This window comes from Emydura macquarii, unplaced genomic scaffold (assembly GCF_026122565.2).
Source record: "Emydura macquarii macquarii isolate MOO-44397 ecotype Brisbane River unplaced genomic scaffold, CSIRO-AGI_Emac_v2 contig_1644, whole genome shotgun sequence".
Lineage (NCBI taxonomy): Eukaryota > Metazoa > Chordata > Testudines > Chelidae > Emydura > Emydura macquarii.
Genome location: NW_027131781.1, coordinates 17,735,193 through 17,751,861, shown reverse-complemented (window position 1 = coordinate 17,751,861; position 16,669 = coordinate 17,735,193). Strand labels below are relative to the sequence as shown.

At 41.7% G+C, this 16,669-nt stretch overlaps 1 protein-coding gene across 1 annotated transcript; it reads left to right on the top strand.

Moving 5' to 3' along the window:
* The first annotated feature begins 3,401 nt into the window (after positions 1-3,401).
* On the top strand, positions 3,402-10,296 carry BLOC1S6 (biogenesis of lysosomal organelles complex 1 subunit 6). The gene is made up of 5 exons (XM_067555772.1): positions 3,402-3,809; positions 4,525-4,669; positions 5,948-6,035; positions 7,354-7,440; positions 8,202-10,296. The coding sequence occupies exons 1-5, from the start codon at positions 3,737-3,739 to the stop codon at positions 8,319-8,321; spliced, it is 513 nt and encodes a 170-aa protein (XP_067411873.1). The 5' UTR covers positions 3,402-3,736; the 3' UTR covers positions 8,322-10,296.
* The last annotated feature ends 6,373 nt before the right edge of the window (positions 10,297-16,669 follow it).

Here is a 16,669-nt window from a genome sequence, read left to right as displayed (position 1 = left end):
CTCCTGCAGAACATGCTCCTACTAGACCAGCAGGCCCTACATTCCCATAATTTGGGACCCAGCCACATCCTTCAGCTGCTAGATAATGCTGAGTAGTGGGACCAGCAGCAATTCCTAACCTCTGCAGTGTTCCTAGCAGCTCCCATTCACCTCTCCGATATAACATCTGGGCACCAAGAACACTTGCACCAGCTCTCTTGAGCCTTGCAATCTCCCTGAGAGTTCTGAGCCAAGGACTCCAACTCCAGAACCCATGTGGACAAGAAAAGCCAGAGGAAAGTCGTAAATTCCCCTTTAACTTTATGCAACCCCGGACCCCATAATGTTATATTTGAAATGTTCCTTTCTATTTTACTTTGATTTTTGTTTGCATCGTTGCAGTAATTGAAGGGTTGTGTATAGTTGGTTACTTAAGAAGATTGATTTGTTAAATGTATTTCCAAATACAGAGATTTTTCCATTGGTTTAATTAACTGTTTTATTTTTTATTATTCTTTCATAATAATGGATGTATGGCAAACGGTTTTATGAGTCATCATTGCCTTTAACAAAGAAAATCCTTTACATAAAACTGAAATAATTCATTGGGTTTTGCAGAAGCACATAGAGAATGTTAAATTTCAACCACCCTTGCACAACATCCCAGTTCTCTTAAATCTGAATCCCAAAACCCCCCTCCTCAAATGAGCTAATAAGTTCAGGCATGTGACTCAAAATATGAACAGTAGGCATCCGGGCCGGACTGCATTCTCATGGGTGCTTGTGTTCTCAGTGGGAGCCTTGCTGGTTTCTCAAGCCTCTGAGCAAGTCTCTGCACCTCAGCCTCCTACCTATTGATAAGGTTTTCCCTCATGCGCTCATAAATATTGTGCAGAACACAACATGCAGTTACAATGGTTGGAACATTCTTTTTCTGTTGCTTCCAAACTATTCCATAAACAGTGCCGTCTGCCTTTCAAACAGCTAAGTGATTTGACTACCACGCTGCAGCTACTCAGGCGATAATTAAAATGTTCTTTCCTTTTGTCCAAGAAGCCTATATCAGTAGCCAGGACATCACGGGATAAGATGAGTTTCCCAATATAACTGAACCAACTGCCACACCATTAATGTCTATAGTGGTTCTGGGGACAAACAGAATTTTCTCCATTAATTTAAATAGTACTGAGTTCTGAAAGTTCCTAACATTGTGGACTCTCCTAGACCACCCTGCATTTGTCTGTAAACCTGCCATGGTGGTCAACCCCTCCTTGGAGTACCCTGGAGAAAAAAACGCTTTCTGTTTATAAATTTTGTGCCCTGGTTGTGTGTGTAAGAGACAATTAATAGGCAGTTGGGGTTCATCAGTTGCCCCAATACAATTTGAGTCCATGCATGCAAAGCCATCGGTAATCTTCTGAGCCTTGTGACCCAGTTAGACAGACCTTATCAGTGGCATACCAGATCTGCATGAGAATGGCCCCAACAGTTGGTCTTCCCATGCCAAATTGGTTGGCTACAGTCCAGTAATATGGGGAGGGGCAGCCGCCAGATGGCTATGGCGACCAGTTTCTCCATAGATTCGGGGCACCACAGGTTGATATGCTGTCACTGAAGTTCTGGGGGTCAGTTCTGCACAGATCTCCAAAAGGGTAGCCCTCCCCATCATGAAGTTCTCTTGCCACAACTGGTCATCCCAATTCAACAGAACAATCCTTTCCCACCAATCCATGCTGATTTCCTGAGCCCAGCAACTATGCTAAATGCTGTGTAGGGGACCCAGGAACCAGTCCTCTTGTTCCAACAGCTCAGTGTTTTCTGCTTTATCCTGCTGCCTGAGGAGGAGCTGGTGCTGTAAAATATTCTCCTGCTCCCACATCATCTGTGTGCAACAGGCCAACTCCAGTGCAGAATTTGTCTGACTTTGAGTGCTGTAATACAGCCCAAGCAGCCTATGCATATTTGCACTTGTCACCATAGCAACATGGAGCATTGTTGGAGCCATACTAGCTGACAAATTTGAACTTGTTTAACTTCCCACAGTTTACTGCAAAAACAATTCCAGGAGCATGTACACTGCTCAGTAGCGAAGCAGTGGATAATGTGATGCCTCTGGAAAAGGCAATGCCTTCAGTTTGCAGCAAGCACCTTGCGTTCATGTGATTCAAATTGAAAATGGAACAAGTATTCTGTGTGAACACTATTAATGCAACTTGCATACTGTAAGTTACCTGATGTGTGCCAAAAAGCTTACAATTAACCTCCCCTCCCATGTAGACATGGCCTAAGCCTCCTTTGTGGATCAACCCCTGTGGGCAACGATGAATTTGACCCTGTTCCTTATTTCCATTATCTAAATTCCCTAATTTTTTACCTGATGTGGCAATTTTACCTCTGACTTGCTGATATTACTTTTTTAAACAAACAAATTTGCTTTGCTATGAATAATTATCTCAAATTTAGTTTGCATTTATTCTGGTAATTACAAATATAAGTTTGTAAAGAGAATAGTGAGTGGGGAGGAAAATGTTAAAGGAAGCTATAGAAACAGTTAAAAAAACCAAAAACCCATCCCTGCCTAGTAAGAAAATAAATAAGGGATTCTGAAGACTCTCTCTGGTCCGCAGTGCACTTTGTGTGTTTCTCTTTCTAGGTAGAAGTCTGTGGTGGTTCCACTACTCCCTCTGCCACATTCTTTATTTGTGGTTATGCCGACATTGCCATTCCTGAACCCAGTAAAGCTGGGAGTCACAGATCTGGCTGTTCCTTCATAGCCGCCCTCCGCCAAGCCTAGGTGCTGGAACTGGGGGTGGGGGAGGGGTAAGGTGGGGCAGGGGGTGCTACCACACCCCCTGGCTTGAAGCGGTTTCCATTATATAGAGAGTTTACAGTCCAGTTTGGTTCAATGGCTCTCAGCACCCGCACCCCTGCCTCCCAGGTGCTGAGCACCCTGAGCTCCCACTGTGCTCAGCAGCGTTGGAGGGAACGCCCCAGGCCCGTGCCCGGGGCTGTAGAGCAAAGGACAGTGCGGCAGCCATTTGAAAACGGGCCCTTCCCCCAAAGCAGCGAGACCGGCGTCAACCTGAACATAAATTTATCTGAGAACGGCGGCAGCTGCTGCTGTAGTTACAAGCGACACCCAGGCTTCGGGCCGGGCCTCGGCCCACCCCCTCTCCCGCTGTTGCTAAGGGCCCCGTCCTAGCAACCAGGAGCGTCAGGTCACTGTCCCGCTGAGAGCAGGCGGGTCACTTCCGGTCGTCTCCCATCTACATCCGGGGTCGTGGACGCTCCCCACTCCCGAGCTTACCCGCGGTGGCAGGGGGAGGGGCTTTGTGGTCCGGAGGGGCTGGGGGCGCCGCGGCGTCGGCGGGTCGGAGCCGGACTGTACCCCCACCCCATACGCGTTAGGTGGGCCCCGCCCCCTCTGCGCTCCCGGACCCGGGTCTGTTGAGAGCCGCCCTCCCTCAGGGTCTAGCCGAGGAGCCGCCTCCCACCAGACACCTGGGTCCCGGTCCCCGCCCCGCGCGCCCACCCCCTCCCTCTTCCCCCCGGTCCGGAGCTCCTCCGAACCCCGCCCTCCTCAGCCAAACTCCCTGCGGCCTGCCCGGCCTCTTCCTCCTGGGCCGCGAGCGATGGGCTCTGCCCCGGGGTAGGGGGCCTCGGCGTCCCCCTCGAGAGGCGGCAGCGGCTGCCGGGGATCGCGCTCGTGCTGCTCTGTGCCCTCGGCTGGCAGCGGCCGCGGCGGGGAGCGTCATTCATGGAGCAGCCCGAGAGGAAGGAGGGGTTCCCACTGGAGGCCGCCGCCCCGAGGCAGATGGGACGGGCGCTGGGTATGTGAGCAGCGGCCGCCCGGAGCTCGGCCACGGATCGTTAGCAGCGCGATGGGCGGTCCCGAGTCGTGTTGGGGGCCAAGCATCGTGCAAGCCCTGTTGTTGTTGTTGTTGTTGTCATCACGATGATTGTGTGCGGGGAGGGGAGGGGTCGGGTCTATTTGCCTGGCTCTTCTCCAACTTTTGAGCGCCCAAGTTGCGAAGTTGAACTTGGAAAGCTGCACTCCAGCGGTCCCGCCCCTGCCTGTAGCCCACAGGCTGTGTGATGGTGTCAGTTTCTTGTGCATGTTTGACTTCTGTGAGCAAAGACCATTTGGCCTGTTTGAGTTGGTTTACTTAAGTGAGAGGGGCTTGCAAGGCCGTTTTAAGACCTTCGTAGGCCCCCGACCGAAATAACTAATTTGATTTTACACTATTAATACATAGTTTTTTAAATAAAAAATTATACATAATTTTTTTTCGTAGGCCCTGAAAGTTTCGTAGGCCCTAGACACTGTGCCTATTGTGCCTAATGGATAATATGGCCCTGGGGGCTTGTGTCTGTAGTGTGCATTTTTGTTCAAATCTCACGCTTCTCCCATCTGACATGGCATGATTTTGCAATTGAAACCTCATGGTGTAAGCCTGGAGGTGAAAGGCGTATTGCTTAATTGACGAAGGGCAAGAAACTGCAACTTGCACTACATTGCAGTTTGATTGCTACTTCTTGTTATAGATTCCAGTGATGCATCTCCAGATGAGGGACTAATAGAAGATTTGGCTGCTGTAGATAAGAAAGCTGTGGAGCAACTAACTGAAGGGTTGATTTCTCATTATTTACCTGACCTTCAGCGATCAAAAGTCGCCCTCCAAGAGCTCACGTAAGCAAACTGGAAAAAACAACTCTTTGTAATACATGCATTTCCTCTCTAGAATTCTTACAAATAAGGGGATATTACTGAAGTGAAATATACTTTCCTGTAGTATGGCTTACATATAAAATAGACCAGTGGTTCCCAACCTGTGGTCCATGGACCCCTGGTGATCCACAAGGCTACTACAGGGGATCCACGGAAAAGAAAAATAACAAACAATATCCTCACCAAAGAAATGTACAATTTCAAATAAAAAATAATTTCATATAGTTTCTAAAAGCCTATTACTGTCATTTATTTTACAACTAGTAGCATGTGGTGGTCTGTGAAATGTTTGGAGATTGAAAAGGGGTCCGCACTCTCAAAAAGGTTGGGAAGCACTGAAATAGATTTTTCTGGCTTTGAGTGCAGCGCTTTGAACAGTGAGTGTTTATTTGGTAGATTATGAGTATAATTTTAAAAGAATTGCCAGTCATGTAGCCTACCAGCATTTAAGTTGAAGGACTATTTTAAAATTAAAGTGCTGAAACCCATGCAGCCAGTCACAGCAAAAGACCCATCAATTTTCTAAATGCTCATTCTTTGTCTAGAGAGTTGTTACCTTGTACTGTACAACTTTATTTGGAGAGAAATATCCAGTATTTGGGATGTACTATTGAAGCGGTGATTGCAAGAAAGTTTTTTTTTTTTTTTAAACTTTTCTTGTCCATATGAAACCTCCGACTGTACTTTCAATTAACATGTGCTTGTTTGTTTTGATGCTTAATTACATTTATAAGAGTCCCCTCCCTATGTGTGTATGATATGGAATTGCTCTGAGACACTGTTTGGGATTTCCAGCAAATGCTAGCTGGTGTCTTTGCTGTGCTTCAAATGTTCCAAACAGTGCACAAGAACACTTTAGTAGCAGAAAGAGAGATAGAAGAGTCCTTTATAACTGTTTAATTAGAATTCATATAAATGTCAGCTTTAAAAAAAATCTGCAGACTCAGTTCCTAAATCTAATTCTGTAGGTTTTCTGATTATTTCTTGTCTGCTAATATGGAAAGAAACTATTTAACTAGGTTTTTTTGAACTAATCTGAAAAATTTCCCTTGGAATATTGATTTTTATACAAACTTATTTATGGTATTACATTCTCATTAACAGTCAATATGTTAAGATTTCAATGAAGAGAGCAGTATAAAAACTCAGAATTATGAGTACTCTTTAAATAGAGTATATTGGATTGATTAATTTGACTTCTTATATGTGCGTCTTAAAGTCTTTGTATTTTTGTTTCAGACAGAACCAAGTAGTGTTACTAGACACATTAGAGCAAGAAATTTCAAAATTCAAAGAATGTAATTCCATTCTTGATATCAATGCCTTGGTAAGTGTATTGTATTATAAGTTTGCCTGTGTTTTAACAAAAATTTATATCACACATATATATATCGTTCTTCCCCTGAGAAAATGTTATAAATGAACTATGAATAATAATTAAATCAGTAAGTCTGCTCTTTGTAAATTGGAAAACACAACAGAACCAACATGGTTAATTGGGAAGAGAAAAACATGGAGGACTCCTCAGGAGTGTAAGGAAATGTCTACACTGCATTAAAAAACATGCAGCATGACCACTTCTGGCCTGTGTCAGCTAGTGTGGGCATGCAAGGCTTGGGCTGCAGAGCTATAAAATTGCAGTGTAGACATTCAGGCTCACGCTGGAGCCCAGGCTCTGGGATCCTCCCCCGTCATGGGGTCTCAGAGCCCAGACTCTAGCCCAAGCCCAAATATTTACACTGCAATTTTATAGCTCTCGGTCCAAGCCCTGTGAGCCCAGGCCAGCTGTGGCCGTGTCAGGGGTCTTTTATTGCAGTGGAGACATATCCTTACTGACCTGCAGATGAGGTTAGCAGACATAGACAGTGGGTCCAACTCTATAAAACTGTTAGCCAAAGTCAGTGCATAAAGGCTGCATGTGCTACTGAGGCTAGAGAAGCAGCCATGGGATGCCCTTCGTACTCTGTGTCCTGCCCCAGATTGGTGTAAGGATTCTGGTTCACTCCCCTACATTTACTCAGTGTGCACAGAGACCAGTGTTTGGTCCTTTGATTTAGTTGCATGTTTGTAGAATTTGAGTTTGCTAATGGTAACTTTAGGGGATATTCTAATAGAAAAATTCACAACTCTACATCATGATTGCCATAGTTTAAAGGAAATGACAGTAACTTACAGAAATTGTATGTGCGGTTGTGACATGTGAAGCCAATTTTGTGTTTGTAAGAACTTTAGGCAGTTATAAGATAGGCTTGAGAATTAATTAACTGTGCAAACGTATACATAAGTGTACATAAACATATACAGGAACTTGAATTTTAAGACTAGCACTTGCTAAGCTTCAGCAACATTGGAATATAAAACTGAAAACTAATGAGCATACAAGTGGTTAAATGCTTTCTTCTACCTTAATGGATATTGAAATAATTATAATAATCTGTACCTTTTGAAATATAGTAATTTTATGAAAATAGTTTGTGTCTAGAATTAAGTACACTAAAATATTCAAGCAAGTCTCAAACTGACTGGTCTTCAATGTGTTTTTGAAGTTACTGTTTTAGGGCATAATTTTATAATACTATTCCAGACTGACAAACATTTTGATCCACTGAATCTTACCATTCAACTGTCTTGTGTTTTTTTTAAAGTTTTCAGAAGCTAAACACTATCACAACAAGTTAGTGAATATTAGAAAAGAGATGATGATGCTCCATGAAAAGACATCAAAGTTAAAAGTGAGTGGAGTGAATTTTGCTTCTTCTTGTCTGCTGTCTATTAATGTAGAATTTTAACAGCATCCTATCACATACTCTTATTCAGTTTTTTTTTTTAATACATGCTAGGAGCTTGTGTTTAAAAAAAACAAAAAAAAAAAAAAACCTGGTTCTTTAGATTCCCCTCTTTTGTGTAAACTTGTTTACTCTGTATTTTCAATGGCATCAAAACTAACCATGGCTACTTTAACATTCACTTAAATCTCCTTATGTTAAAATATATTTGTACACTAGCATTACTGGTGATGTTGAACCATCAAGAAAAGCTAGATTCTGACTGAAAGTTTAGGCTGAGAATTTCTTCTGCATCTCCACCCTTTAGTATAACACTAACAATGGTATAACTTCTACCAGCCTTGTGGGCTGCTGTATATAGCACGTTTGACTTCTTTCAGGTGTTAAGTTTGGCCCCTCAATTCTTGGCCAACAAAAATCAAGTCATTTGTGGAGGCAACACCTTGCATAGTATATATCCTCTAGTGTACGTAAAGAGCAGTGTTAGCGGGATTTGGAGGAATCCAATTCATCCCTCTCCTAGATAGACCACCATGATTCAGGGTTGGGGTAAAGGGAAGAGAAAGAAGATAGTAAGAGAGAGGAAGGGTTCTTCTGGATTAAGAGGGCTAGACAGGATTTTGGCAAGATCTCAATCGTGTGTTGCATTTGAGTTAGGATACAAAAACCACAGAACTTCTGATTAATTTTGTTTTTTTCTGGTTAAGAAAAGAGCACTCAAACTGCAGCAAAAGAGGCAGAAAGACGAACTAGAACGAGAACAGCAACGTGAGAAGGAATTTGAAAGAGAGAAACAGTTAACAGCAAAACCAGCTAGAAGGACATGAAAGCTGAGCATACATCAACTTGTCCAAATTAATTATTTTTGAATTCTCTGGACTTGTTATAGACTATTATACTGGTGAGCTAAAGTTGTTACTGGGAAAAGAGTCTCCTGTACAGTATTATAAACTCCAGAATGCTAATAACCAGTTGATAAATTGCTACTTTTCCATTTCAGCCATGCAGGATGCCTTCTTTTCTAATGCTATGCAGTTCGATATTGTCATAATGTAACTTTAGTTTTGATATATGCAGGGGAATTGAAACATCACAGTTGTAATTACAGCTGTTCATTTTCCATTTGTTTCTTTGATGTTTGAAATATTGTCTGAGAAATGGTAGGCTGTAGATGTGTATTCTTTCAGACAAAATGTTGAATGTGGTTGGTTCAGTTCTGGGAGTTCAGTTGTGATACATGGACATCCGCAGCTCTGTACCCCCCTGAGGTTGCTTCGATTCAAATGTATTTTTCCCCATGTTGAGGCCATAAATCATAAATATTGACCTTCTATGCCAGTTAAATGGATCTCCCTCCCCTGATTGCTATATAACTGAGCATTAATCCCATATGACATTACTGATCATGTGTAAGAAATGCAAATGACATCCTTATGTTGGGACTCTCCTCCTCTCTTCCCCCATGCATACTTAGGCTGATGGGCCCAGTCTCTGAAGAGCTGGAGAGACCTACCGTATATTTAGTTGAAGACTCCTTTTATTTCAGCAGTCTTCCTTGTTACCAGATCTTATAACTACATGGTTTGAGATGATCACTTTTGACTAGTCCCTAAGCCCTACAGGATGAATGTGAAAAACTTGTTAAATTAAGATTGGTATAACTGATGTATGCACGGTACAAGAGTGATCTTGTAATGGAATTGCCAGCCTTTATGCTTGGATAAGTAATTCCTCAGATGACCATGATTCAGACCAATGTAATTGAAACTAAGGTAGTGGTTAGAGAGGCTGTGAAGCCAAGTCATTTGTATTGTTAAACAGACCTCAATGGATTCAAAAGCTGTAGATTTCATTGCTTTCTATGTGATACACTAGTTTAAATTAATTTATATCTTCAGAAAAAATTCATGTAATGTATTGTTTTATGCAATTGACCCAGTTTTAACTCTTAGACTTAAATGGGAGAATCTGCTTCATTTGGTTTAATTTTTTTCACCAGTGCTGATAACTAGTACTGAACAATTGTGTCCAGGATGCTCTTAAGTAAACGTGAGTGGGGGATTAACTACAATTTCTCTGAATGTGAAACTGCTTTCTTATAGAATTTGGTACAGCCTCCTGTTCAAATGAATGTATATGCTGTTTAACAGTCTAGATAAGATTTAAACTATTTCTGCACTCTGACAAACTAGTTATTTTATATATTTACTATTAATTCAAAAAGGTACAATAAATGTTGTCACCTGAGCTGCCATGTTTATCGGGAAGTCAGATTAAGTGTAAACTTTGTGTAAACTATTTATAAAAATGGAGGCAAGACATTTAAAGGGACACCAACTTGAAATCGAATTGGTTTTTAAAAAATAAATAGAAGTAGTATCAAGTACTACATACATCTGCTCTGATTCCCCAATGTTTATTATGTCACAATAAAATTTTCATAATTTTTTTAAAATAGTTTTCCTTTTTCTTACGTGAATGACTTTTTCACCATGGAAATAGCAAAACTAACTATATAAAATGCCATCCAATTCACAGTGTAAATGGGGGAGGTGAGAGTGAAGGGACAAAACTCTCTTATTTTTCAGTTGCAGCAATCTAAGGTGATACCTGTAGCAATAACAGATTTAAAAAATTCAGGCAGGTATTTTTGTTTCTCTTTTTTTTAAGTGATTTTTAACCTGCCGGAGAATTGTTGGCCTATGCTGTTTTTTTAAAATACATTTGGTTTAAAAAAAAAATGTATAAAATGGTATACACCATTTTTGGAATGGAGTAAATAAATTTTAAATATTCACCTTTTATTTTTGTAATTAAATGTATTGCACTATTAGATTTTGAAAATATACTTTAAGAACTATTTTAATAGATAACCTAACATGTTGATCACACGTCCAAAACAAAATTAGCTTCCTCCGCTAAACATTTTTCTGCTCTCTAGTGGGGGGGGAGGGGAAGTTAAAATGTTTCCAACCATGGTAGCTTACTACTAGTTAAGAACTGATTTTAAAATTGTGATTATTCTCTACCATGCAAAATAGAGAAATCCAAACACTGAAATTAACAAGTAAGCAATTGACATGGTTCATTATTTTGGATTAATTTGTGGTCTATTGAAGAAAGTTAACTTGACAATGCTTTTATTGAAGAACCTCCATTGCACCTTTATAGAGGAAAAGTAAAAATGTACTGGACAAGATCCACCCACTGCTAAAAAAAAAAAAAAAAAAAAAAAAAAGGGGGGGGGGGGAAGGCAGTAAATAAGCAGCTGAGAATTTAAAAAAAAAAAAAAAAGGTATAGGGGGGTAAATAGGATAAGTGGAAATCTTTGGCAAGTGTGAAATTTGATATAACTTATGGTTGGTTATTTTAAAATTTTTCTATGTATGAGCTACCAGTCAGAGCTGTAACGCAGTTTCCATAGAGCAGAAAATTATTCCTCACAAAATTGCATCTTCACAAGGAATTTAATAATTTTTCCCCAGACTCGTGTAAAGTCTCTTAATGAACAGGGTTTTTGTTTGTGGGGTTTTTTTTTTTTTTCAAATTGTGCTATTGCAGTTAAGTCAAACCAATATGACATGGAGAGGAAATGTCCAACCCAATCACTTTTTCGAGAGCTCAGCCTTGCAAAATTCTACTTGGCCGGAGCAAGAAACTGTTCCTTTTTATAGGCCAGTAAAATTCTAATTAGTCTTTTCCATCATCCTTAAGGTAAGCGTGTGTGAGCTGGGGTGTCTTTTTTTCCAGTTGTGTCAAGGAGAATAACCATTATTTGACTACCTCACAGGTATGTGGTGAGGGTTAATGTTTGTGCAGCACTCTGAAGACGTATAATTGCACATGTCTTAGACTTTGCCTAAATATAAAGTTGAACTGATTTTTAACTTGATTTCTAAATCAGTACAGCCCCCTATTGTGAATGCAGATGTACTGATTGCTTGTTTGTATTGATACATGTTCTGATAAAATTTGTAACAATAAACACTTTTTTATTGGTATAAACCTGTCCCTGCTAGGGGGTTGCAACTAATTTAACTATCTCTTTCAAAACAAGTTAAATTGTTGCAACTTGTGTGTATACAAGGCTTTCTTTTATTTCTTGCCCCAAGTATCCAGTTTGCTTTTCAAACTGCTGATGCACATCAGTATATCTTCATTCAGATATCCAATTACTCTTTAACCTTTACCTTCTGAGGATTGCATACATTTTGGGCATGTCTACTTTGGCGCTTTGCTGGCAAAACTTCATCGTTCAAGGTGAAAAAACCACCCTCCCTCCCCCCACACACTCAGCGACATAAATTTTGCTGGCATCAGCGCTATGTCAGCTAGAGAGCTCCTCCCACTGAAATAGCTACCGCCCCTTGTTTAACTGGTTTTATGATGTCAGCAGGAGACCTCTCTCCTGCCAACATAATGTGGCTACACTAGTGCTTATGCCGGTAAAACTTATGTCGCTCAACGAAGGGAGGGAGGGTTTCCACATCCCTGAGTGACAAAAGTTTTGCCAGCATAAGCGCCACAGTAGACAAGCCCTTAGAGGCTGTCATCACAGTTGGGAATAGTAGATTTAAGTCATTCCATTAACATTGCTCCTATTTACCAGTCCTTAGAGTGCCCCACCAGTCTCCTTTTTTTCACTCAATTTCCTCTTTCTTAATCAATTTTTAATTTACAAGACTTTGTACTTTGCCCCCAAGACGTTAGCTTCTTTCCTTAAAGCTGATTAAGGGGAACTGATGCTTTTTGAAAATTCATGTCAATTAGTTAACTTGTTTCCTCTTAATTACTACTTTGATATCAATGTAGCATTTGTTTGCAAGATTGCAAATATTTTTTTAAACTAACCTCAGGATTTCAGTATCTGAGAAGGTACTTAATTAACAATGCTTCTGTAAACAGATTTTACTGTCATTTAACGTGTAGTACATGTCCTACCATTGCTGATTTTTCTGTAAGTTGGTTCTAAAATACAGCAGCTAAGGCCCTGATCCTGCTGAGATCTATTAAGGTGCTTAATTTTACTTATGTGAGTAGTTCCATTGACTTCAGTGAGTAAAATTAAGCATATGCATAAATCTCTGCAGAGCTTGAGGCTAATAGTGTGAGCCTGCAAGACCATAGGACAGACTGTAATCAAATAAGGTAATGGGACTATTCATGATAGTAAGAACTGGTTAGTTGTACAGTAAGTGTTTAATTTAGAATTTGATCCTGCAAAACATGTCACCAAGCCAAGGAAGAGAATAGAAAAGATATGAGTTGACCAAAAAAAAAAGGGGGGAAGGAAGAAAAGCTCTTTTCTGAGTACTTATTTTAGTACAGCTCCCCTGACTAAATGCAGGTATTGTTTTTTTTTAAATATAAATCAAAATGGAGTAATTGCCTTTGGCTCTTGAGATATGTAATTATGCATTGCATTGAAATGTGCCCTCATGCCCACATATGTATCTCCTATCGCCTCTCCCCCGACCTCCACTCTCACCCCTACACAGGGACTCACTCACCCTCCCTAGCAAACGCCTCCCAGGGACCCCCCCTCGCGGTGGCATGCCACTGTACCCCCAGACCTCCACCCCCACACATGGACCACTTGCCTTCCCTGACAAATACCCCCCAGGGACCCTCCCTCCTCAACCTCCCAGGGATCCCCCCTACCATGGATAGCGTCCCCCAACCCACATATCCCCCCGTACGCCACTGTACTCCCCAGACCTCCACCTCCACGCATGGACTCACTCGCCTTCCCTGGCAATGCCTCCCAGAGATGCTCCCTCCACGCTGGATAGCGTTCCCCCCACACCCTCCTGCAACCCTCAAGCCCTACACCCCCAGCCCCTCCCACGGGCCACAACTCATCCTCAATCAGCCCCCATTCCCCCCCACTGCGTATCATCCCCGGATGCTGTATTGCTGTGCTTTTTGAAACTTGACTATCACTTTATTGTTTTGTGCTTAAACATTTGCTAATAAAATGTTTAATTTTTTTTAAATATACAGTTATCAAATTCCTGAAAATCTCCCCTTAGCCAAAAATAGCCCAGCAATGAAAAGAAACCATAAATACTTTTAGGTCTCTGCCAATTTCCTTGTGTTATCTATCCAAAGTATTCAGAAATTGTGAGTGAGGCATGTGCAAAAATCAGATTTAAAAAATAATAAATATGGGGGGATTGCTTGTGTTCTGGGTTTTGAATCTTTAAGATTCATATTTTTAAATTTTCCTCTACAATTATCAGCTAAACATCTTTTTAAAAATTAATGCTGAAGTTCTTACAGTCCCATGACTTGAGGAGCTGGGGCTTCATGGAAAACTCCCAATATCATAATAGTGTGATACTATCATTGATTTTGTAATTTTGACTTCCATCAGTTATTTGGCAAGTTGTGGGTGAGTGGCAGCTGAGAGGTGAAAACTAGCTGAAAGAAAATGAGTGTTGATGAAGGTGGGATGCTGATAACTAGTTCACCCAGGTCACAACCTCAAAGAAGCTTTAAATGTACCAATTCATTTGTGCTGATAAGAATCAAAAGAATGCCGAAGTCGTTGTAGTGGGGTCAAACCAATTTACTTGTCAGAATAGTTCAAAGTAATGTTAGTGCTATTGTCTTCACATATCTGTAACGTGTTGATTTGCTATCGTTTGGACTACAAACTCTGATCCAACTATAATGTATTTTAAACTGCTTTAACGTTTTAATAACTCATTTCTTTTCTTAGCTAATAAAACTTTAGCTTTAGTTTGTTAAAAGAATTGGCTACAGCATTATTTTTGGGAAGATCCTGAGCATCCACTGACCTGGCATGAGTGACCGATCCTTTGAGGTTGGAAGAATCTAGTGTATGTGATTTTTGGTTTTAATAACCTTTTATCACAAAGGCCTTGTCTACCCTAGAAAGTGTTATTGATGCAAGTTACAGAGATGATCAAAAACAGCTGTAATTACAAGGCTTGTGCCTGACCACACAGCATTCATTGAGTCACAGAAGCGTGTCCACAGGTGGTGCTCTAGCATGGACAGTGAGAGCAATGCATTGTGGGCAGCTGTCCCACTGTGCAGCTTGTCACCTTGTGCAGCTAGAAGTTGAGAAGGCAGAGAGGATCGCATGCATCAGGAGTGCAGACTCAACATCCCGTGATGCAGTGATTTCTCTCCCATCATTTCATGGGTTTCCAACTGCATTTTGGGTCATTTTTCAATTCCCCTGGCTTGCTGAGTGCCTGCCATCTCTCTCTGAATGGATGGATCTTGCAGTGCTTACCACTGTTATTGTCAATGTTCTGAATACATTGCCACTGCTCATGCACTTTACCATGAGCTCCCAATCGGAACTGAAATCCAAGGCACCTGACCTGCTGTGTGCCATGTAAACAAACAATGCTGGATTATTGTTTGCATTCACGGAGCATCTGCACATGGTGCACTGACGTTTTTGGGTGCATGAAACAAGTACTGAGTGGTGGGATCGCATTGTTACGCAGGTCTGAGATAATCAGTGCCTGCAGAATTTTCAAATGCACAAAGCCACCTTCACGGAACTGTGTGGAGCTCACCCCTGCCCTGTGGTGCAAGAACACCTGAATGTCAGCTGATCTGTCAGTGGAAAAGCACGTGGCGATCATTGTGTGGAAGCAATAGATGGACACACATCCCAATTTTGGCCCCAGACCATCTTGCGACAGAGTACATCAGTAGAAAGGGGTACTTCTCTCTGGTACTGCAGATGCTTGTGGATCACTGTGGGTGTTTCATTGACATCAATGCAGGTTGGTTAGGGAAGGTGCATGATGCATGCATCTTCAGGAACAGTGGCTTGTATGGAAAGCTGTAAGCAGGGACCTTCTTTCCAGGCCAAAAGATTCCAATGGGGGATGTTGAAATGCCCATAATGATCGTGGGAAACCCACCCCACCCTACCCCTTATTGCCATGGCTTATGAAGCATTATATGGGCAACACGGATAGCAGCAAGGAGTTCTTCAATAACAGGCTGAAGAGGGGCCAAATAAGCGTTGAATGTGTGTTTAGCAGGTTAAAAGTTCACTGGGGATGCCTTTATGGCAAGTTAGTCCTAAATGAGGAAAATAGGAGGGAGTGCAGCGGCGGATCAACTTGTGCCTGATTATGAAAAACCAGATGTCAGGGCTATTAGAGGGGCACACAATAGGAGGCCATTCGAATCAAATAGGCCTTAAGGAATTATTTTGAGAATGAGCAGCAATGAGGTGTCTTTGTAAACAGCACTGTGCCATGCTATGACTGCTATCCAGCTTGCAGTGTGTATTAGTATGAGTTGCAACCACCATGTGCAAGAGACAAATAAAGATTGCTTATTCTACACAGAGTATGTCTTTATTAAATAACAATTATTCACAACACACATGAAAAGCTGGGCTGGCCGGGAGAAAGCAGTGAGGGGCAGTGTGAACTATGAAAGCTGGGTGTAAGTCCAGCTATCGTTCTAGAAGCTGTCTGAAGAGGTGGATTGAATGGTGCCGGGACTATGGTAGGCATATGTGGGTGGAGTTTGGGGAGAGCATGGAAAACAGTTCTATATTGGCTGCAGGGGAGGGGTGAGCACGCATGAATTCCATCTGCAATGTTATGAATGACTTAAGCAGCTCCGTTTGCTCCTCCATGGCTTTTATCATGTGCTCGTGACCTGCTATCACTCGGTCTTGGTTTTTCCTCTTCTTGCTTCTCAATTTTCTGATTTTTGGACAGTGTGTGTCTCCATCCCCTTTTTCTTTTCTTTTTTTTTCCCCCCTGCCTCAGGGGACTGGAGGAGTTCTTGGAACATCTCCCCTTTTGCTTCTCTGTGGTCATTTTCTTATCAGCCAAAGGTGCTCAGCAGGTGTGGAGGGGTTTTATCTTAAGGGCACATCTGTGGAAGCACAATAAACAATGAACAGAAGCAAGATTGTGATTGCAATAACAGCAGTGATTCATTACTGTAAATACACATCTTTCTCATTGTCCACTGACAAACGCACAGCTTGATGATCAACCAGGGCCTGGTGCATGGTGTCCAGGGGGAGAGGGCACTCAAGCTGGGGAAAAGGTTCTGAGTGGCTATTTGGGGTATTGATGCAGCCAGATAGGGACATCATTTCAAATTGTGCCAGCATTTTCCATAGACAGAAGCCATAGAAGCTGATATCTCACTCCTG